This window comes from Rana temporaria, chromosome 1 (assembly GCF_905171775.1).
Source record: "Rana temporaria chromosome 1, aRanTem1.1, whole genome shotgun sequence".
NCBI classification, from domain to species: Eukaryota; Metazoa; Chordata; class Amphibia; order Anura; family Ranidae; genus Rana; species Rana temporaria.
This window is the reverse complement of record NC_053489.1, coordinates 139,530,318-139,554,710: the sequence shown is the minus strand read 5'-3', so window position 1 is coordinate 139,554,710 and position 24,393 is coordinate 139,530,318. Positions and strand designations below refer to the sequence as shown.

The window sequence follows — 24,393 nt, the reverse complement described above, 5'->3', positions numbered from 1 at the left end:
GTTTGAAAATATGACATCTTGTTTGTGAATTTACTGTATATTCAAATACTTTTTATTATTTCTCATTTGTCCACTTAGGCCCAGATTCTCATACATTTACGTTGCTCCTGGGCAGCGCAACGTATGTGATTTACGTTAGGTTTACAGGTTTACAGCCTGATTCTCAGAACATTTACCTGTAAACTTGCGGCGGTGTATCGTTAAATCGCTTGGCGCAAGCCCGCCCAATTCAAATGGGGCGGGCACCATTTAAATTAGGCGCGCTCCCTCGCCAAGCGTACTGCGCATGCTCCGTCGGGTAAATTACCCGACATGCATTGCGCTAGATGACGTTGCCCCGACGTCATTTGCTTAGACGTTTACGTAAATGGCGTCCAGCGCCATTCACGGACGTCTTACGCAAACAACGTAATTTTTTTTAAATTTGATGCGGGAACGACGGCCATACTTAACATTGGTTGCCCCTCCTAATAGCAGGGGCAACCTTACGCGTCGCGTACGCTACGGAAACGACGTAAACTCTCAGCGTCGACCGAGCGTATGTTTGGGAATCTCGCGTAATTACCTCATTTGCATAGACGACGAGGAAAACGACGATGCGACACCTAGCGGCGGGAAAAAAAAATGCTTTTAAGATCTGACAGCGTAAGAGCCTTACGCCTGTCAGATCTAATGGGTATCAATGCGTAACTGATTCTAAGAATCAGTCGCATAGATACCTGGGGCCAGATGAGGAGTTACGATGGCGCAAATGGTGTTGCGCCATCGTAACGCCTTTGAGAATCTGGGTCTAAGAATATAGTAGTAGAAAAAGCATGGGTGTAAATAATTTTTAGCACAGAATGTGAGCGTGTTGGAGGCCTTTTTAATCTTTCATGGCCACAGCAGGTAGTTGTCATCCCATGTTGTAGCTGGGTGAATTCAAGTGTAAACCCATGCACATTAATGTCATTATAGATTTCTTGCTTGCCTGTCCCTGTGACAAGTCTAATTTTTTGTCAGGTCATCCAGTCATCCTTACTGGCTGCAGTTCTGCAACAGTAGGAATTTGGCACAGAAATAAGGCTGAACAGTACAGACAGTACACATCTGTTGAGTACAACCAGACACATATATTGAATTTAACAAATTACATGATTCACATTCTAATCCCAATTAAAAATAAACATCTGGAAAAAATATAAAACTGTTAATTACATTTGCTATACTGCAGGCTTTTCACAGAGGCATACAGCCTCTTGTCTTCCAGGGCTAATGAGTGCTTGGAGAACTCTGACCTATATATACATAGGCTGAGGAGGTTACCAACAACAATAAAGCCTCGTACACATGATCAGACTTCCATCGGACAAATCCGTGGATTTTTGTCTGAAGGGGCATTGGCCGTGACCTAGTTCTGCATACAGACGGCAGAACATTTTCAGCCAACATACACCAAACCACGTGGTTTTTCAGCTCTTTACTGCCACACTTTGGGCAACTTCTGCTATTGATCTCAGATGTTTACCATAGGTCCAGAGCATGCGTGTTTGTAATTTGGATTTTAGTTCAACAGATTTGCGTGCACACGATCAGATGATCCGACGGAACACATTTGTTGTCGGACAATTTGAGAGCATGCACAGCCAACATTTGTTGTCAGAAATTCCGACAACAATTGTCCGATGGAGCATACAGACGGTCGGATTATCCAACAAAAAAAGTCTGTTGGACAATTGTTGTTGGAATATCCAATCGTGTGTATGGGCCTTTAGGGTTTAATAAGAGGGGTGGGGGCACACAGCAACGTAGGATGAATGCCAAGATGAAAATCAGAGGCATGCAGCTGATGTTCCCTGATTCATTTTAATTGACACACTCTTTGATTGGAGTGTACCTTTAAAACCCATGGCACAGAAAGCATTGAATTCAGTAAAGAAAACGCTAATGGCCATCTCCTACTCGGTATAAAAAGTTAGCAAATGTTTGAGCTAATGCACTAAATAAGGAAATGCAGTTGAGGAACGCTGTTCTATATCCTATATACTGGTGAGGCCTGCCCTATTCAGCTGAATTCACTACTAGAAGCAGAATCTTCCCCAGAATCTCTTTTGATTCTCAATGCTATATAGCAGGGGTCTCAAAACCTTCTAAACAAAGGGCCAGTTTCATGTCCTTCAGACATTAGGGGTGCCGGACTGTGGCCAGTGGGAGTAGAAAATGCCCCAGTGTCAGTGGACAGTGCTTCAGGCTTGGTGGTCAGTGGGAAATAAAAATACATGGTCAATAACAGTAGATAGAGCTGGCAACACTGGACTCCTTGTAGTGTAGTTTATTGGTACATCAGAGTGACAGTAAAACAGTAGCAATGACTCATTTCAGCAGAAGCCTTAGTCGCATGTGCCTGTGGTCAGGAGGAGGAATATTGCCCTGTTGTTGGTGTTGGGGGGAATAGTTCCCCTATTGTTGGTGTCAGTGGAAGGGATAGTGCCCCATTGTTGATGCCATGTGCAGGTATTATGTCCCACTGCTGGTGTCAGTGGAAAGATTGATACCTCATCATTAGTGTCAGTGGGAGGAAAAGTGCCCCAAAAAGGCAAGCAAAGGGACGCATCCAGCTCGCAGCTTTGGAGACCACCTCTTTATAGTATTAAAAAAACATTCATGTTGTTAAAACTTCCTGTTTCACTGTTGGATGATTCTTCCACCAGTAGTGAATGTAGCTGAACAGGGCACGCTCTACCAGTAGGATACTGCCTTAAGCCCCATACACACCATCAGATTATCTGCAGATTTTTGTCTTCAGATTTACCAAAACCATGTAGTACAAGGGCCTGCCTGATTGCATACAAATTGAAACTGGCCTCGTACACACGACAGAGGAACTCGACGTGCCAAACACATCGAGTTCCTCGTCGAGTTCAGGGATGAAGCCGCCGAGGAGCTCGGCGGGCCGCCTTCTCCCATAGAACAATGAGAAAATAGAGAACATGTTCTCTATTTTCTCGACGAGTTCCTCGGCGGCTCCATCGGGCCAAAAGTGTACACACGGCTGAGTTTCTCGCCGAATTCTGCCGAGAAACTCTGTCGTGTGTACGAGGCCTCAAGGTTTGACCTCATATTATATGATTTTGGTAAATCTGAAGACAAAAATCTGCAGATAATCTGATGGTGTGTATGGGGCTTTAATCACACAGCCAGTATTCAGACCCAAGCACACATTTTGCTCAGTCACCAGTGATATCTGATTTCCAACACACACATTCAACTTCTCAGTATCTATGCTGCCTCTAGAACATGTAGTTCATCCTGAATTCCAACATTACCAATGAGATCTGCAGTGCTTGTGCCTGTTCTTACTTTGCCTTAACACCTTGAGGACCGCAATCTGCAGATTATTGTTCCTCAGTATGGTTCCCTGTGTTGGGAGAGCGTTAATTTATACCCTGTTTTATAATATGAAGCTGACAGCCGCTGGTCTGCACTAATAATCACAAACCAATCAATGTGATCCTGATCATATGATCCCTATGACAACCAGTTGCCAAAAAATCAACCAGTTATCAAAAAACAAAGCTACTTGCTCCAGTTCCTGCTGTGTCTTGCATAGAGACAGGCATATTAATAGCTGCGATTGACAGCCCACAGCTGTCACAGTGCAATACAGTGAATATAAATTAACTGAAAAACTGTTATGTGCACATATCGAAAATTATACGTTTTAAAAAATGTTGTCCATTTGTTGTCTGGGCATCTAGGTTGCATTGACACTTATTCACGAAGGAGTTAAGTCAGGGGTGTCCAAACTTTTTTCAAAGAGAGACAGATTTTATGAAGTGAACATGCGTGAGGGCCGACCATTTTGCCTGACATTCTTTGAACCATTAAAATGAAATGCAAATGAACAAATACGCTGCCCAACAAGAATTCTCTTGCCTTTGTGTGGTTAAGAGTCTAAGGCCTCGTACAGACGAGAGGATTTCCGCTGGAAACGGTCCGCCGGACCGTTTCCAGCGGACATTCCTCCTCCGGATTTTGATCTGATGGCTTGTACACACCATCAGATCAAAATCCTTGCGGAAAACATCCGCGGTCACGTGTCGCGACGTGTCCGCGCTGTCGCTGCGACGATGACGCGGCGACGCTGAAAGGTTCTTCCACGCATGCGTCGAATCATTCCGACGCATGCGACGGATGGGGATCGGACGGACTTATCCGGTGAGTCTGTACAGACGACCGGATAAGTCCGAGGGACAGGATTCCAGCGGATAGATTTCTTAGCATGCTAAGAAATTTTTATCTGCTGGGAATCCGTCGGCTGGACAAATGTCCGCCGAAAATTGTCCGCTCGGGCCTACACACGACCGGATCTATCCACTGGAACTGATCCGCGGATAAATCCCAGCGGATAGATCCGGTCGTGTGTACGGGGTCTTAGGATGAGCTCAGGCGTGTTATTTGGATATACCGTATTTATTGGCATATAACATGCACAGGCGTATAACATGCACCTTCACTTTAACCTCCCTGGCGGTATGATTATTTCAGAAAAAAGGTGCTGAAAGCGGTACCATTATTTGCAAGGAAATTTGGCGTTGTATACTGTAGGTCTGTAATTCTTAGGCCCCATACTCACGAGCAAACATGTCTGCTGAAACTGGCCCGCAGGCCAGTTTCAGCAGACATGTTTGGTCGTGTGTGGGCGCGAGCGGGCCGAATTCCAGCAAACATTTGCCCGCCGGGCCTTTTCCCAGCAGACAAATATTCCTGGACTTGTTTTAAAACAGCCCGCTGGAATTCAGCCCGCTCGGACATGTACGGTCGTCAGTACAGACCTACCGTACATGTCCAGCCGCCCGCCGTGCCTCGCATGCGTCGAATGACTTCGACGCATGCGTGGAAGCATTTTAAAGGCGGGCCGCCCACGTCGCCGCGTCATTGTCGCGGCGACACCGCGTCATCGACGCGGCGACACCGCGGACACGCCCCGCGTATTGTTTACGCGCGGACTTCTGTACGATGGTGTGTACAACCATCGTACAGAAGCCCTCTGGCAGACATGTATGGTGAAAACGGTCCGACGGACCGCTTTCACCATACATGTTTGTCCGTGTGTACCCGGCCTTAGGAATAACTAACTTAAATCTGACCAAACAAGAGTCTAGTAGGCATCCCGGGTATGATTTAAAAAAAAAAAAAAAATTATAAATAATCATAACATAATAATATAATTAAAATAAAAATTATTCAATAATGTAATCAACTCAAAATCACTGAAATTTGCTCAGTTGCAGAATTGTCGCTGTCATTACTTTTATTTTTTTATGACGAATTTCCCCACAAATCGCTACCGCACAATTTTGCAAGTGATTATAATTTATTATCGCTGTTTTCTAGCTGCTCTAAAACCATTTTTTACATAAAGGGACACTTTTGGTTGCTATGGACAATCTACAGTTTCCAGGTAGAAAGAACCGTTTTTATTATATAAAAGTACATGTAGGACACTGGGCAGACCACTAGGGACAAGGGGGGTGTGTATTTTTTACATACAGTACTGTAATCTATAAGATTACAGTATACTGTATGTATTGTGTTTGTTTACCTTTTTGAATTTGGCGCCGTTCTCCGCTCCCGTGTGTCGTAACGTCGCAGGGAACGGAGATCGGCGGCACACAGAGGCACTGTGTGAATCGAGCGAGGTCCCGCTTGCTCACACAGCGCGGTGGCATTGCTGGATCCAGGGACAAGGTAAGTAAACCAAGCCTGTGGATGCTGCAAGGCAAGCCCGAGTCTGACTAAGGGTTACCGATCGTAGCAAAAAAATCTCACCCCGAGTCAGACTCGGGAACACCGCTCAGAGGGTTAAGAGAGAAGTTTTTAGGATTTTTTTTTTTATTATTTTAAATAAAGAACTGTGAAGCAAAATAAGGGTCACTGCTTATCAATGCAGCCTAATCAGTGCCCATGAATGCAGCCTCACCAGTGCCATGAATGCAGCCTCACCAGTGCCATGAATGCAGCCTCACCATTGACATGAATGCAGCCTCACCATTGACATGAATGCAGCCTCACCATTGACATGAATGCAGCCTCTGAATACAGCCTCACAAGTGCCATGAATGCAGCCTCACCATTACCATCAGTGCAGCCTGATCCATGCCCATCTGCAGCCTCGGAGGGGACAGGGATGGGGGCAGGACGAGCACAAACACATTATATACAGGAGAATCTCCTGTTGCTCGGCCGCCTTTTTAATACAAAGTCCCACCTCCTATGATAGACACAACAGTCCTCCAATGCCAGCCCAGGAGATGGGACTTCCTATTACAGATGCCGCCATATAAACAGGAGATTTGCCTGTAAATAATCCGACAGGACTCGTCTGGCCCCCTCCCTGTCCCCTCCGAGGCTGCCAGAACGATAAAATACGGTATAAAGCTTTTGTGGCCCCCCAACGAATCCCAGCAGAGGAATTCATTGGGGGCCACAAAAGATATATATATCCAAATTACCAGTGGGGCCACATTAAACTGGAATGTGGGCCGCAAATGGCCCGCGGGCCGGACTTTGGACATGCCTGAGTTAAGTAAACCAAACTGAGTGTTATAACGTAAGGAAGGCTATAATTCCAAACTTCCCAGAATCACTTGTTCACTGGCATCTCAAGTCTCCTGTGAGGTGCGGGAGACTCCCGCATTTCTCCCACACACCCGCAAGCGCTTCCCGATCTCCCGGGAATGATCGGTGCAGGCAGAAAACAGCTGTGAACTCTGATCTCCCTGTATAGATTTTTAGCTGCCAGCTGCTTCTCCTTCTCTCGCTCCTGCGGCTGTCAGCTAAAAAGCTATACAGGGAGATCGGTGTTCACAGCTGTTTTCTGCTGCACCGATCATTCCCTTCTGTTCTGTGTGCTCCGACCCCGCCCCCCCCCGTATCCTTCCCCCCCGTTCTCCTCAGGCCCCCATCTTCCCTACTGCTGGCCTGTCCTCCTCCTCTGCCCCCTCCCTCGTCCCCCGCAGCCGGCTCCTCTCTTGTCAGGACTTGGGCACTGAGCTATGTTTACTCTGCCCAGTTTATGAATGAACAGGAGCCTCTGTCTCCTGTTCATTCATCTTTAGTGCTGAGAAATGGACTGGGGAATGTGTCCTCAGTCCCTTTCCATGTCTCAAAGTGAAAATATCAGGGGTCTGTTTAGACCCCTGATATCTCACCAAAGCTCCCAAAAAACGATAAAAAAATATATTGTGAAAAAAATCTAAAAAATGCTCTACCAACTCTGTCCACTGCTCCAACCCCCTCCCTCCAAAAAGCATTGTATTTTTTTATTTTTTATTTAAAAACAATGTGAATTGAAAAAAAAAATATATATATTAAAAATAAAAAAACGACTAAAATATTTTATCGCAAAGAGGAGGGGGGTGAGGTTGCGCGTGCGAAGCGCCACCTCCCTGAAATGAGTTTTTGCAGGTTGGGATGTCTGTTTTAGGCCTCGTACACACGATAGGTTAACCAGAGGACAACGGTCTGATGGACCGCTTTCATCGGTCAAAACCGATTGCGTGTGGGCCCCATAGGTTATTTAACCATCGGTTAAAAAAAAGCCAACTTGCTTTAAATTTAACCAATTGATTCCTAACCGATGGGGAAAAAAACGATCGTTAGTAGGCACAACCATCGGTTAAAAATCCACGCATGCTCAGAATCAAGTCGATGCATGCTTGGAAGCATTGAACTTCGTTTTTTTTTCAGCACGTCGTTGTGTTATACGTCACCGCGTTCTGACACGATCGTTTTTTTAACCGATGGTGTGTAGGCGCGACGGACCATCAGTCAGCTTCATCGTTAACCGATGAAAACGGTCCATCAGACCGTTCTCATCAGATGAAGTGATTGTGTGTACGAGGCTTTACATACTAATAGTATGCCGTGTAAGCTTTGCATCACCAATCTACATCATGTACCTACTAAGTTTAGGTTAAACGGTTCAAAAAAAATTTGCAAAACAAAAAAGTTTGATCTAAAACAGTGTGTAACATGTTTGGCCAACTCTACTATCTGCTTAGATACCATTTAAACTTTCCAACATTTCCAGTAGGTATTTCATGAACCCCTTTGGGGAGACCTTTCTGCTAGAATCCTGAAAAGATCGAATAAACCTGCAAATGACTCAAACCAGCAGCAGCCAAACACTCAGAGACGCCGGCAGCGTCAGTCCAAATGTCATTTATATGGTTTATTGATCCAAGGTGTAAAGTAACATTTATATTATTTTTGGTGTTCTTATAAATGTACTGAAATTGTTTCCTGCAAAGCATATCTCCTGTATTTCTCTGAGCACTCATTTTATTGGTTCCCAGTGGGTGTGGGAGCAAAATGACACAGCAGTAGTATATTAGTCACATGACTGCACTTGCATGCGCTTCACTGAAAACATAAAGAGTATTTTTATTGCAGGTTACGGCAAGAAAATGACATGGTGGATTCTGCCCCACAGTGGGAAGCTGTTTTAAGAAGACAAAAGGAGAAGAATCAGGCTGACCCAAACTACAGGAGATCCAGACATCGATCTCGATCGTACGTTAAGTGTATTCTAGCTGCATTTAGAGCTTGCAGAAAGTTCACTTGTGTTTTTAAAATCTTCATATGATTTCAAGTTCTCTGTGATTATCAAAACTTATTTAGATAAATGGATGCTTTAATTCACTAAACAAAATCATTGTATTTTCTCAGGATAGATACATGACCCCCAATGATAGGGATTGTACACTGTACATAAGGACAGCCGTATAATATATTTGCACTTTCTGTGACACATTTATGTAACTGCATAAGGCGTGTGAATACATGTACTAGGCAATGTATGCAAAAATGGAATTGACTACCTTCTCTGTGTTGACATTGGCAGGAACATGTGTCCTCTATATTTGAACATGTATAGACATAAAAATGTTGCTTCCTCTAAATTCAACATGGTCCTCCCCTGTCAACAGGTGATCACAGACCTGACATTTTTAATTACATGTGACCCTGTAATTAGGGAACAGGTGGGCTTACTTTATGATGAACTGTATTAAAAAGGAACCATTTTTTCATAGACAGAATATTAGACGTTATGATATTCCTTCATTAATATATTACAAGTTATATTGTACTCCTGCTACTTTCATAAGCATGAGTATTAGAAATCATAAATGTTTTCATAATGGACACCCTTTAAGATGCCCACTCCTACCAGCTCAGCAATTTTGGCTTGTCCAGTCCACTATTACAGTTCTCCCTAAAATCCCTGTGTGATTTGCAACCACTAAACATCTGTATTTGCACAGGGCAAGCTAGAGCTGCACGATTAATCGCAGAGAGAACCGCGATTCTTTTGTGTCACCGCCGGTTCCACGTAACCAGCGTGGAACACAAATGGCGCCAATATCAGAAAACAGACGTCAGCAGCCTGCGCCGCTGGATGGATGGATGCCTGGGCTTCTCTCACAGTTCTGTACAACTGTAGTGTGTATCCATCCACCCAGTGGTTGCCGGCGGTACTGCGTCTGATGTATTAATCTTTCTCACAGTTCTGTACAACTGTGTGTATCCATGCGCCACCCAATGGTTGCTGGCGGTACTGCTTCTGATGTATAAAAAAGAGACCAGTGATAGGTCTTTAATGTTAAAGACCATATAACTCCTATGAAAAAAGCAGAACCATATAACTCCTATGATTCTGCTTTTTTCATAGGAGTTATGTGGTCTTTAACATTATAGACCTATCACTGGTCTCTTTTTTATATATTCATATTTTCAGATAAATCACAGGTTTATTTATTGGGCGGGGGGGGGGGAGGGGGGGTTCTGGCATTCAGTTTTTGAGAATCGTGATCTTCAGTCTAAGCAAAAGAATCGTGATTCTCATTTTGACCAGAATCATGCAGCTCTAGGGCAAGCCACTCTTTGCATGTGGCAGCACTAGATTTATTTATCACCAAGTGCCACACTTTCGCAAGTAGGGGCATGTACCCTTTATCTGCAAATTTGTTTTTTGAAAGGGCGGGAATGCCAGACTACCAGAAGTAATGAGCAGTTAGAAGCATATACCTTAGGGTGCTTTCTGCAAAATAGTACAGGTTTACTAAAAAAACAAACACAAAAAACATACAGTCCACATATTAAAAAAATGCAAGCACATGCATGCGCTTCATGAAAGCATATGTTATGTAATTTACCTGTATGGCCTACGTGGCTTCTGATTGTATATCAAGACGTAGAGGACATTTCCAGATGTATTCCATCAGCCACAGCAGCCACTGACACGGGGAGCCAGAGATTATAGATCACGTGACCATCACAAAGGGAATAAAAAATAAACAGATACAAGCCAAACATGCGCAAACTCATAGGCCCCGTACACACGACCGGATCTGTCCGCTGATATTTGTCCAAAGGACAGTTTCAGCGGACAGACCTGGTCGTGTGTAGGCCCGACCGGACAATTGTCCGGCGGATCGGACAGTTTCCAGCGGATCAAAATTTCTTAGCATGCTAAGAAATCTATCCGCTGGAAACCTGTCCGTCGGACGTGTTCGGTCGTCTGTACAGACTCACCGGACACGTCCGACCGACCGCCATCCCTCGCATGCATCGTACTGATTCGACGCATGCGTGGAAGCTTTGAACTTCAAGGCCGCCCACGTCGCCGCGGCGACGGCGCTGCCACGCTCCGCGTATTGTTTACGCGCGGATTTCTGTCTGATGGTTTGTACAACCATCAGACAGAAATCTCCGGGCAGGCATGTCCGCTGAAAACGGTCCGGCGGACCGTTTTTAGCGGATTGTCCGTCCGTGTGTACGGGTCCTTAGATGTGAATTTAGCCTCTCTCTCTTTCTATATATAGTGGGTAAAATAAGTATTAAACATGTTCAAATTTTTTCGAGGTAAATCTATGTCTAAAGATGCCATTGGCATGAAATTTTCACCACATGTCAGTAAACAACCTATGCAATGCATACATACATACATACAAAGAAACCAAAACAAGTTAGTTAAAAAATTAGGTTATTTGTAATAAAATGGAATAACCCAGGGAGAAAGTATTAAACACACTAACCCAAATGTATTTAATTCTTCGTAAAAAAATCCTTTGTTGGTAATGACAGCTTCTTCTGCCCATTCTTCCATGCAAATAGTCTTTAAATCTTTAAGGTTCTGTGGGCATCTTCTACAGTATAAACTCTGATCTATAGTTCTTTCCATAGATTTTGGATTCACGTCAGGTGATTGGCTGGGACATTCTAGCAGCTTTATTTTCTTTGAAACCAATTGAGCATTTCCTTGACTTTGTATTTGGGATCATTGTCTTGCTGAAATGTCCACCCTCATTTCATCTTCATCATCCTGGTAGATGGCAGCAGATTTTTATAAAGAATGTCTTGGTACATTTTTCCATTCATCCTTCCTTCATTGATATGAAGTTTGTCAGTACCGTATGCTGAAAAACAGCCCCACACCATGATGTTCCCACCTACAAACTTCACTGTTTGTATGGTGTTTTTGGGTTGATGTGCAGAGCCATTTGACCTCCAAACATGGTGTGTATTATGGCATCCAAAGAGTTAAAATTCGGTCTCATCTGACCAGACTATATTCTCCCAGTATTTCACAGGATTGTCTAAAGGTTGTGCAGCAAACTTCAGCAATGGAGTCTTGCATGGTGAGTGCATACATGCCATGGCGGTTGAGTGCATTACTTATTGTTTTCTTTGAAGCAATTGTACCTGCTAATTTCAGGTCTTTTTGAAGCTCTCCACAAGTGGTCCTTGGTTCTTGGACAACTCTTTTGATAATTCTTTTTACTCCTCTGTCAGAAATCTTGTGAGTGCACACGGTCGTGACAGGTTTATGGTGAGATTATGTCCATTCCACTTCCGGATTATGGCCCTAACAGTGCTTACTGGAACATTCAGAAGTTTAGAAATCCTTCTATAACCAATGCCATCAGTATGTTTTGAAAGAATAAGGATGCAAAGGTCTTGAGAGAGCTCTTTGCTTTTACTCATCATGAGATGTTTCTTGTGTGACACCTTGGTAATGAGACACCCTTTTATAGGCCATTGTTGAGACTGAACCAGCTGATATTAGTTTGCACTGACAAGGGGCAGGATTTCTTTCTAATTACTGATAGATTTCAGCCAGTGTCTTGGCTTTCAATGCCTTTTTGCACCTCCCTTTCTTCTTTATGTGTTCAATACTTTTTCCCTATGTCATTCAGTTTTTTTACACATAACTTAATTTCTGAACTTATTTGATTTGGTTTCCTTGTATGTATGGATTGCACGGGTTGTTACCGACGTGGTGAAAATTTCATGTCAATAGCACCATTAGAAATATATTTACGTAGAAAAATGGTGACGCGTTTAATATATATATATATATATATACACACACATACATTGGATATAAAAGTCTACATCCCCCTGTTAAAATGTCAGGTTTCTGTGATGTAAAAAAATGAGACAAAGATAAATAATTTCAGAACTTTTTCCACCTTTAGGCCTCATGCACACTAGACGTTTTTGGACATTTTTACAGCAGCTGTTTTTGGCAGTAGATGTTTTTTTCTACAGTCAATAAACTGTCCATCATGTTATCCTATGTGTCCATGCACAAATAGGTTGTTATCAGCAGTTTTAGGCAGTGGCGTTTTTGAGCAGTAAAAAAAAAACTAGTGGGTTCTGAGAGACGTTTTTTAGCTGTAAAAACGCTCTAACGCTGATAAACGCCGATAAACGCTCAACAACTTCACTCACCAGCGTTTTTTTAAAGTTTTTGATCCATTCTTCAACTAAAAAACGCTAACACGGAAAAACGCTAAAAAACGGTAATAAACGCTAAAAACCGATATTAAAAAAACATTGAAAAAAGTTAAAAAAACTCACTGCAAAGCTACTGACGTTTTTATAATGTTATTTTAACGTCCAGTGTGCATAAGGCCTAATGTGACCTATAAACTGTACAACTCAATTGAAAAACAAACTGAAATCTTTGGGGGGAAGTAAAAATAAATAACTAAGATAATAAGGTTGCTTAAGTGTGCACACCCTCTTATAACTGGGGATTAGATATGAGCTTCGAGTTCGACTCGAACATTGCCTGTTCGCCGAACAGTGAACTATTTGGAGTGTTTGCGGCAAATTTGAAACACCCTGTAAAAGTCTATGGGAGAAATCTAAAGTGTTAATTTTAAAGGCTTATATGCAAGTTATTGTCATAAAAAGTGTTTGGGGACCTGGGTCCTGCTCCATGGGACATGTATCAATGCAATATTTTTTTTTTTTTTAAACAGTGTTTTTTTCGGGAGCAGTGATTTTAATAATGCTTAAAGTGAAACAATAAAAGTGAAATTTTCCTTTAAATTTCGAACCTAGGGGGTGTGTATAGTATGCATGTAAAGCAGCGCTTGTTTCCTGTGCTTAGAACTGTCCCTGCACAAAGTGTAATTTCTGAAGGAAAAAAGTCATTCAAAACCACTCGTGGCTATAATGAATTGTCGGCTCCTGGCAATACAGAGAAAAGTCATTGATTAAAAAAAAAAAAATGCATGGGGGTCCCCCCAAATTCAATTACCAGGTCCTTCAGGTCTGGTATGGATATTAAGGGGAACTCCACCCCAAATTTAAAAAAAAAATTATGTGGGGTTCCCCCCAAATATCCATACCAGACCCTTTATCCGAGCACGCAACCTGGCAGGCCGCAGGAAAAGAGGGGGGACGAGAGAGCGCCCCCCCCGAACCGTACCAGGCCACATGCCCTCAAGGTAGAGGGAATTATGAACAGTTCCCAATACCAGTCAATTTTGGCACAAAACCTTCAGACTTCATCTTTAAGCATGACAACGACCCAAAGCATACAGTACATCCAAAGCAACAAAGGAATGGCTTTACCAGAAGAAGATTAAAGTTTTGTAATGGCCCAGCCAGAGCTCAGACCTGAATCGTATTGAAAATACGTGGGGTGATCTGAAGAGGGCTGTGCACAGGAGATGACCTCGCAATCTGACAGATTTGTAGTGTTTTTACAAAGAAGAGTGGGAAAATATTGCCAAATGAAGATGTGCCATGTTGATAGACTCATACCCAAAAAGACTGAGTGTTGTAATAAAATCAAAAGGTGCTTCAACAAAGTATTAGTTTAAGGGTGTGCACATTTGTGCAACCATATTATTATTATTTTTTTTACTTTCCTCCACCTGAAAGATTTCAGTTTGTTGTACAACTGAGTTGTACAGTTTATAGGTCACATTAAAGGTAGAAAAAGTTCTGAAATTATTTATCTATGTCTCATAATCACAGAAACCTGACATTTTAACAGAGGTGTAGAGACTTTTCATATCTACTGTGTTTGTGTGTTTGTGTATAAATACACACTGTAGCCTCTTTTCTGTTTTGTTCCCTTCATTCATATAAACCATGTATAAGTGAGAAAATGATTTATTTATTTATACATTTTTATTATTATTATTATAATTCAGGCGGAGCCCAGATGTTCAGGCCAAGGAAGCATTATGGAAACATATTAAGTAAGTAGTTATTGTTTTCATTGGTGAAATATAAGCCTTCTGAAAAAACATGTTTTTTTTCTTTTGATCTAAGTTCTGTCTCTCATGGTATCTTGTTTTGATTTTGTGTATATTAATAGGAATTTAAAAAAAAAATGTAAAAAAAAAAAGACATGGGGTCCCCCCAGAATCCATACCAGACCCTTATGCAAACATACAGCCTGGCAGGCCAGAAAAAGAGGAGGAAAGAGGAGCGATCGCCCCCTCTCCCGAACCATACCAGGCCACATGCCCTCAAAATTAGGGAAGTGCTGCAAAGCACCTTGTCCTCATCATGTTGATGGGGACAAGGGCCTCTTCCCCACAACCCTGGCTGGTGGTTGTGGGAGTCTGTGGGCAGGGGGCTTATTGGAATCTGGAAGTTCCCTTTAACAAGGAGATCCCTGATCCTGCCCCTCATGTGAATAATGTAGTGTAGATCCATCTTCAATCACGCCACCCGCCGCCACCACCGACCCTAAAAAATTCTCTGCTCATGTCGAAGATTCCCGCTGTCTGCCTGCTCCCCGGTCCGCCACCTGTGGTGATGTCATTGATCGGTGCATGGTGGGTCAGTGATGTCACAGGGGGAGGGGTCCTCTGGTGACATTGCTGGATGGCCCCGTCCCTTAGCTATTTAGGAACTGTCAGATGGCAGGAGCCTTTGGCAAAAGTGAAGTTATTTTATTTATTTATTTCGGATTGACGGTGGTGGCGGGCAGCGTGATTGACAATGGAACTACTCCGGGGGCCATTTTTTTTTCATAAAGGACTTGTCAAAAACTTGTGTTTTGTCTTTACTCGCTTTTTACACTTTATTGTCAATGGGTAGGGGTACAATGTATCCCATACTCATTCACATAGGAGAGGGGGGGTCCCCTTGTTAAAGGGGCCTTCCAGATTCCGATAAGCCCCATGCCCACAGACCCCCACAACCACTGGCAAGGGTTGTGGGAAAGATGTCCTTGTCCCCATCAACATGGGGACAAGGTGCTTTGGGGTGGGGAGGTGCCCCTGCCCCAAAGCACCCCCCTATGTTGAGGGCATGTGGCCTGGTATGGTTCAGGAGGGGGGGGGCTGCATGCTCAGATAAGGGTCCGGTATGAATCTTGGGGGGGGGGGCTACCATGCCATTTTGGTATAGGGGTTCCCTTTAAAATTTGTACCAGACCTGAAGAGGCCTGGTATAGATTGGGGGGGACTTCTATGCTGTTTTTTTCACAACCCCGTCAATGGGTAGGGGTACAATGTATCCCATACTCATTCACATAGGAGAGGGGGGGTCCTCTTGTTAAAGGGGCCTTCCAGATTCCGATAAGCCCCATGCCCACAGACCCCCACAACCACTGGCAAGGGTTGTGGGAAAGATGCCCTTGTCCCCATCAACATGGGGACAAGGTGCTTTGGGGTGGGGAGGTGCCCCTGCCCCAAAGCACCCCCCTATGTTGAGGGCATGTGGCCTGGTATGGTTCAGGAGGGGGGGGGGCGCTGCATGCTCAGATAAGGGTCCGGTATGAATCTTGGGGGGGGGGCTACCACGCCATTTTGGTATAGGGGTTCCCCTTAAAATTTGTACCAGACCTGAAGAGGCCTGGTATAGATTGGAGGGGACTTCTATGCTGTTTTTTTCACAACCCTGCTGACAGCTTATGCATCATCAGTTGTTAAGGACATGGCGGCCGTCTTCCCGGCCCACTCCTTAACAACCAGCTAATGGTTAAGATGCCAGTGACCGCCGGCTCCAAAAATTTGCATCTCAACTTCATCTAAATTGCTTTGGAAATTCACTGTGAAATTTGCACCATAAATGCGTGAACCTAGTCTAATAGAGGGCCATCATAAATGCATAGATGGGCTGCAAAATTTTATTTCACATGCCACCAAGGGCAAATCTGTAATTGCAGTTATTTGACCTGGTAAAAGTAGCGGTGTCAGAATTCCTGTCATTTTGATTTGCTTTTTTTTGGGGTATCGACTTGGATCCTGCCATGTAACAAGTGTGCCTAGAAACCATGGAGCAAATGTATGAAACATTGTTCTTAATGATAGGCTGTCTGACTGTACACCTTTTTTACATGTATGCTTTGACAGAGAAGAATTGTGCACTTTCTACAACACTGTAGAAAGTAAAGAAAGGGACAAGGATTGCCTGTAAGATGGCTGGATTTTACTGGGCCATAGTTTTGACGTATTTAGAGCATGTTGTCTGGCATTCCGGATGGCAGCATTATGTTATTATAGTGGAGTTTCTGTGTTCTAGAAATATCTCCTCATTCATTACCTGTATCTAGTGATCCTGCCAAGAAGGTCTTTTTTTAGGCACTTCCTGTTCCCATGGCTTTCAGTTGGGCTCCTGTGTTGTCGCCCTATCACAAACACTTCAAATTGAGACCTTAAGTGGCTGTTTGAACACAAATTATCCAAATTATCCTTAGTAAAGTTGCCTGAGAAATGCCATGCAGCCATCACTGTACTCCTTGTAAACAGTGGCTGCAAATAGGCTGCATGAAATCAGCAGCACTGAAATGCAACAAAGGCTGAAAAAAGTATTTAAAAAATGGCAATTGTTTATGATGAATAGTGATTTAGCAAACTAAACGCCATTCGGTTATGGTTTACAACTGTTTGAATGCCAAAGAAAAGCCGTGCATATTTTTAGTAAAACAGGCACAGACTCCTGTGTTTAAAGTCTCTTTGTAATAATTTTGGGATGTTTGAAATTATTTGGCATGTTTTCTGAGCTGCAGTTATAATTTCTCCCATGCGGCACCCCACAGCAGTCTCAGGGCTTTGGGATGTTTAAATAAGAGAAGCTTTTACAGGAAAAAAGGGGTCTAGAATATATTAAATACATACTGTATAATTTTATGGAAAGATTGTTGTTGAAATGAGTGGTCTGGCGACAGTGTCTTTTTATGGTTCACATAGACTAGCATTTAGGTGGTCTGCATATGGCTGCAATAAATGCACCCAATAAGCATAAGCATGGGGGAGAGTCCAGTGTTAGAGTTGAGTAGGCGAGGCTTTTCAGAGCAGTCAGACCATATGAATCCTTAAAGTGGTTGTAAAGCATAAAGAGTTTTCATCTTAATGCATTTTATGCATTAAGGTAAAAAGCCTTCTGTGTTTCAGCTTCCCCCAGACACCCCCCTCCCCCTTTCTTTCCTGAGCCCGATCCAAACCAGCGATGTGCAGGAGCACAGCGGCTCTGGCCACTGACTCCCTCCTCATTGAACAGATTTATAGCAGCAGGAGCCATTGGCTCCCCCTGCTGTCAATCAAACCCAGTGACGTGGGGCCAAGTCCACACAGGTTCCCCCAGGGAAAGCGGCTTTCCGTGGGAGCACCCGATGAGAAGCAGGGGCCTGGAGCGCCAGAATTTTTGTTTACCAGACCAGACCAGATTGCATCATAATTTTGCACAGGTGTTTAAAGGTAATCTAAAGTACAACTAAAGTCTCCTATAGGACAATCTGAACAAATGCAGAATCCAGTTACTCTGTGATTCGCAGGCCTCATAAATTATGCAAAATACTTCCTTTAACTTCCCTGATAGACGCAAATGAAAGAGGATTTGGCTCAAACACGCTCCTCCTCCCAGACACTGCAGATCACAGTGGGAGAGTTACTACAACAGAGGCCGGACTTCTATTCCAGAAAGCATTGGGCAGGACTAGGTGTGGCCAGATGCCACGCCCCAAAACCTTAACTTATCTCATTGTAGTGGAAGCAGGCACATCAAACATGAGAGTGGCAACTCTGCTCTGAATTCAGGAGCAGTGCAGCATCATTCTCACACCATCACAGAGAACTGCAGTAGGAGGACTTTACTAACAAGCTAAAGGTATATGTGGGATTTTGCAAGGGGACTAAGAGAAAACTGTAAGAGCAGACATACTTACAAATTAGTGCTTTTTTCATATATATAAAACATTTTATGGGAGGTCATAGTTCTACTTTAATATCACTGCATACATAGTGCACCCAATTTTATTCTATTTAGTTATTTTATTACATTCGATAACTGCTGTGTTTTTTAATGTTCTGTAATTTGGAATGTTGACATGGAGAGAGCCGTTAATGTTGATTTCTGCACATTGTTCATTTTACAGGAAGGAACTTGTCGATCCCTCAGGCTTATCTGAAGAACAATTAAAGGAAATTCCATACAAGAAAATAGAGTAAGTCAGTTCACCTTATATGCACCAGAATAGCTTCATACAGATTGTTTTATAGTGAATTGAAAAAATGAATTTGGGACAAAGTCATGTTATATGCATGTAACTATGCAAACATGAAAGGGTGAATTCACACAGCAACAGAGGTCTCCGTTGTCGGCTGCGGTAGAAGGCAATGTGGTGTGCGATTCTCTTTTTTTTCTTTCTTCTACAGATTTTATTTGAAGTGTACAAAACGCACACTTCATTCATGGCAATATAAGCAAACGCTGCCATACATTCAAATGCGATTAAGCACGGTGCGCTGGGATAAAATGCAGCATGTCATCATTTTATCACAGCATGCTGCGGCGCAGCCCTAGGCTGCTTTCCAATGTGAATGGGACACAAAGGACAGTGTGAATGGGACATGTTTCCTGCGGGTCCTTGCGGTAACAGACGTTTTACAATGCAGTTAAAGTGACTGTAAAGTCTCTTTTTTTTATTTTTTATAACAAACACAATATACTTACATCCTCTGTGCAGTTGGTTTTGCACAAAGCAGCCCAGATCCTCCTTTTCTGGGGTTCCTCTTTGCTGCTCCTGGCCCCTCCCTCCTATCAAGTGTCCCCACAGCCCATAGCTTTCTATGGGGGCACCCAAGCCGAGTCAGAGCTCTGTATAGCTGTATATCAGACTTTGATTGACAGCCACGGCAGCAAAGACGGAAAAAGGTAAAGTGTAAAAAAAAAAAGATATTTAGAAAACGACAATTGTTTATGATAAACAGGGATTTAGCAAACTAAATGCCATTCAGTTATGGTTTACATCTATGTGAATGCCAAATAAAAGCAGTGTATACTTTTAGTAAAACAAACGGAGGTTTCTGTGTATAAATTCCCTTTGTAATTATTTTGAGATGTGTTTGAAATAAGTTTTGGATGTTTTTGGAGCTGCAGTTATAATTCCACCCAGGCTGCACCCCGCAGCAGTCTCAGGGCTTTGGGATTTCTAAATAAAGAAAGCTTTTACAGGAAACACATTTTTAATTAGAAGATGATGATAATAATAATGAAAAATTATCTTTTTCACTTGAAGCAGTTGTAATCCGCTGATGTTCAAAAAGAAAAACATCTGCAAGGCAATAGCATAATGTGTTAGTAAGCATCACATACTAGCACATTATGAAATACTCACCTTGGAATGAAGCCCTCCAGTGCTGTAAAGTCACCGATGAGAGGGCTGACATGTTCCCCCTGTCTGTCTTCCAGGTTCCCGAGCTCTGATTGGCTGGAGCCGTGATGATGTCACTCCCGTGCATGCGCGCGGAAACCGCTGTTTCTGGCACAGGCTCTGAAGGTCCAGCACTGTAAGGTGGACCTTCAGCGCACATGTGCCGATGACGTAATTGGCTGCATGCATTTTGAATAACTCCTAAATGGTGCAAGTTTAGGAGATATTCACAGTACCTATAGGTAAGCCTTGTTATAGGCTTACCTGTAGGTACAAGTGGTAGTACAGCGTTTACTACCACTTTAAAAGTAACATTGATCACAGATATTTTCATTTAAAAATGTGTGTGTTATTTTGCTTTTATCTTCTTTAGGACTCAAGGTGACCCCATACGTATCAGACACTCCCATTCCCCTCGCAGTTTTCGCCAATACAGGAGGTCCCAGTGCTCTGACGGCGAAAGATCTGTTCTATCAGAAGTCAAGTAAGTTTCTCTAAGTAGTGGTGCTGATTATTTACCATTTCAGTAAAATTGAGGAAAGCAAAAATATTTCACATGATGATAAGAGAAAGCCACTCAGTATGGAGTAGTGTCACTGATTTTCTATTTCGGTAAGATAAAAAATGAAGACAATGCATAATTCCTAACAGGGTGAAGGGAATAGTACTGCTGATTTATCATTCCAATAAGATTAGGATGAGCCCTAGCGTGAAAAATGTCAGGGTGTTCCTGGTGGTTATTTCTTAAAGAGAACAAGGTTGTTTTATCCCAGTGTGTGGTTTGCACTTGAGATGCACTTGAGATGCAATTGTGAGCAGCTACGTGGAAATGAGCAGAGGAGGAGGAGCTCCATATGTCTTTTTGTGTGGTTTATTTCTTAGGCCTCGTACAGACGACCGAACATGTCTGCTGAAACTGGTCCGCTGACCAGTTTCAGCAGACATGTTCGGTCGTGTGTGCGGCCGACCGGACAGGTTTCCAGCGGACATTTGTCCACCCGACCGTTTTCGAGCGGACAAATGTTTCTTAGCATGCTAAGAAACATGTCCACTGGAATCCTGTCCGTCGGACATGTTCGGTCGTCTGTACAGACTCACCGTACATGTCCGAGCGGCCGCCATCCCTTCGCATGCGTGGAATCACTTCGATGCATGCGTGGAATCACTTCGACGCATGCGTGGAAGCATTGACCTTCCAGCGTCGCACACGTCGCCGCGCTGTCTGTCCGCACGGATTTCTGTCTGATGGTGTGTACAACCATCAGACAGAAATCTCCGAGGGGACATGTCCGTTTTCAGCGGACTGTCCCCTCGTCTGTACGAGGCCTTAGATAAAGAACAGAAAGGATTCATCCGTATTTTAACTACTTTTTATATTGTTTTTTTCATGAATCCTTTTATGCAGTTTCAAAGTTTAATACAAAACAGAGCCTAATCGGCATACACAGGCCCAATATAATACATAAATACATAAACAAACCCAGCAGCTTATCTAATAACAGTTAGGGTCCTTTCACACTAGCGGACCGTTCGTCCGCTCATTACAAGTCCGTTAACGGACTTCTAATGAATCCCTATGGGAACGCGTCCGTTAGCAGATGGAGCATCCGCTAGCGTCCGCGTCAGTCGGGATCCGCTTTTCCGAACAGAAGAAACCCTATTTTTCTTCCGTTCGGCGGAGCGGAACTGATGCAGACAGACAGATGGTCCGTCTGCATCAGGTTCCTCATAGGGGACAGCGGAGCAGAGACAGGGCAGTCCCTGCACTGTGTGCGGGGACCGCCCTATCCGCCGACAGCTGAGCGGGGATCCCCGCTGAGCCGACGGAGACACACGGAGCAGACCCGGAAACGGTCCGCTCCGTGTGAAAGAGCCCTTAAAAGATGTATGCCACCTACTCTTTATCCAACATTAACTCCAGTGCCTTGAAAAAGTATTCATTCCCCTTAAAATTTTCCACTTTTGTCATGGTACAACTAAAATTTATTTTATTGGGATTTTATGTGATAGACCAACAGAAAGTGGCACATAATTGTGAAGTGGAAGGAAAGTGATAAATGGTTTTGATTTTTTTTACAAATAAATATGTGAAAAGTGTAGTGTGCATTTGTATTCAACCCCTAGTCAGTACTTCATAGTACCACCTTTCGCTGCAGTTACAGCTGCAAGTATTTTTGGGGATGTCTCTACCAGCTTTGCACATCTAGAGAGGGACATTTTTGCCCATTCTTCTTTGTAAAATATCTCAAGCTCTGTCAGATTGGATGGAGAGTGTCTGTGAACAGCAATTTTCAAGTCTTACCATAGATTCTCAATTGGATTTACAGTAGGTCTGGGCTGTAACTGGGCCATTCTAACACATGAATATGCTTTGATCTAAACCATTCCATTGTAGCTCTGGCTGTATGTTTAGGTTTATTGTTCTGCCACCATGTTTCACAGTGGGGAGGTGTGTTCAGCTTGACGTGCAGTGTTAGATTTCCCTCACACATAGCATTTTGCTTTAAGACCAAAAAGTAAAATGTTGGTTTAATCTGACCAAAGTACCTTCTTCCACACGTTTGCTGTGCCCCCCACATGGCTTCTCGCAAACCGCAAATAGAACTTCTTATGGTTTCTTTCAACAATGGCTTTCTTTTTGTCACTCTTTCATAAAGGCCAGATTTGTGGAGTGCACAAGTAATAGTTGTTCTGTAGACAGATTCTCCCACCCGAGCTGTGGATCTCTGCAGCTCTTCCAGACTTACCATGGGACTCTTGGCTGCTTCTCTGATTAATGCTCACCTTGCCTGGCCTGTCAGTTTAGGTGGACAGCCATGTCTTCGTAGGTTTGCAGTTGTGCCATACTCTTTCCATTTTCAGATGAGGGATTGAACAGTGCTCCATGAGATGTTCAAAGCTTGAGATATTTTTTTATAACCTAACCCTGCTTTAAACTTGTCCACAACTTTATCCCTGACCTGTCTGGTGTGTTCCTTGGCCTTCATGATGCTGTTTGTTCACTAAGGTTCTCTATTTACTAATTATGTGACTTCTGAAGGCAATTGGTTCCGCTAGATTTTATTTAGGGATATCAGAGTAAAGGGGACTAAATACAAATGCACGCCACACTTTTCAGATATGTATTTGTAAAAAAATTGAAAACCATTTATCATTTTCCTTCCACTTCACAATTATGTGCCACTTTGTGTTGGTCTATCACATAAAATCTCAATTAAACACATTTACGTTTTTGGTTGTAACATGACAAAATGTGGAAAATTTCAAGGGGTAAAAATACTTTTTCAAGGCACTGTAAATGCCTTTATTTTATCTTATATGGAGACTTGACGCATTTGCTCAAACCTGCCGCAGGCGTAATCGGCCACTTCAAGATTGTAAAAGCCTTGTAAAATCCCACTACAGATCCACACCTGCGCCAGAACCCATTTCTAGATGTAGCACATTCTTCTCTACGTAATTCTTCCCTTATTCTTTCTCCTCTCATTTAAAACCAAAGGTGTAAAAGTTCAGCCCTTTCCCTTTCCATCCTTCTCTTCCCCCTCATCCCCCATTTCCCCTTAGGCTACATTTTTTATTTTCCAGTATCATTAAACATCACTTACCCCAGCTGACCTATGACCCCCATAACCCTGGAATGAATGAGAAGGAGGAGAATGAGGGTTTATATTGTTTTTATGATTTTTGTGGGAGTTACAACATTTGTTTACTGTATAGAAATGTTTTATGATATACCATTGGAAATCCAATGTTTATATACTATTGATGTACTGTTCCGGATCTGCCTGTTCCTGGTCCTAAATAAAAAATTATATATATATATATATATATATATATATATATATATATATATATATATATATATATAAAGAAATGTAGCCACCCTTTCTTAACATGTTCCCATTTTAGGCTACAATACTATGTGGTGAAGCAAGTGGCACATAGAGTCAACTCCATCCAATAAGCAAGCTGATTTTTTCAGAATTTGCGTTATATAACAAAACATGCCAGACCATACTGCGCATAATTTGGCACAGATTTCATCAGTGAGCCAGTACAGGGAACCACGAAGAAGAAGCCAGCAGCTGATATTATTTATCACTATAAAAGATTATCACACAGAAGCAAGGCATAGGCGAAACATATGAAGTGGGGATGTAGCAAACTATCAAAACAAAGGGGAAATTACATTTTTATGCAAGTTTACTTGTTTGCTTTTTTTTTTATTTTGTTTTTTAAATACAGCATTGACAGGGTTTTAATGGGAGAGTCCACTTTATGTATTGCCAAACATTTGCAGTTGGATAGAGCTCTGGTCCACTAACCTGCTGGAAGGAGAACTTCCTCCCAAGTCTTGGGTCCCTTGCTAACTATAGAAAGTTTTTCCTCTAGATTTTCCCTGTATTCATTTCCATTTATGCCTTCAGTCCTGAAAA

The 24,393-nt window shown here is 42.9% G+C and overlaps 1 protein-coding gene across 2 annotated transcripts in view; it reads left to right on the top strand.

The window, feature by feature from the left end:
* Positions 1–24,393, top strand: part of EPB41L4A (erythrocyte membrane protein band 4.1 like 4A) — a 412,465-nt gene that overhangs the window by 374,668 nt on the left and 13,404 nt on the right. For both annotated transcript variants that reach the window (XM_040343429.1, XM_040343421.1), the window contains 4 exons: positions 8,437–8,556; positions 14,502–14,549; positions 18,680–18,748; positions 20,331–20,441. In XM_040343429.1, coding sequence (XP_040199363.1) covers positions 8,437–8,556; positions 14,502–14,549; positions 18,680–18,748; positions 20,331–20,441 — 348 coding nt within the window. The remainder of the gene's footprint in view (positions 1–8,436; positions 8,557–14,501; positions 14,550–18,679; positions 18,749–20,330; positions 20,442–24,393) is intronic.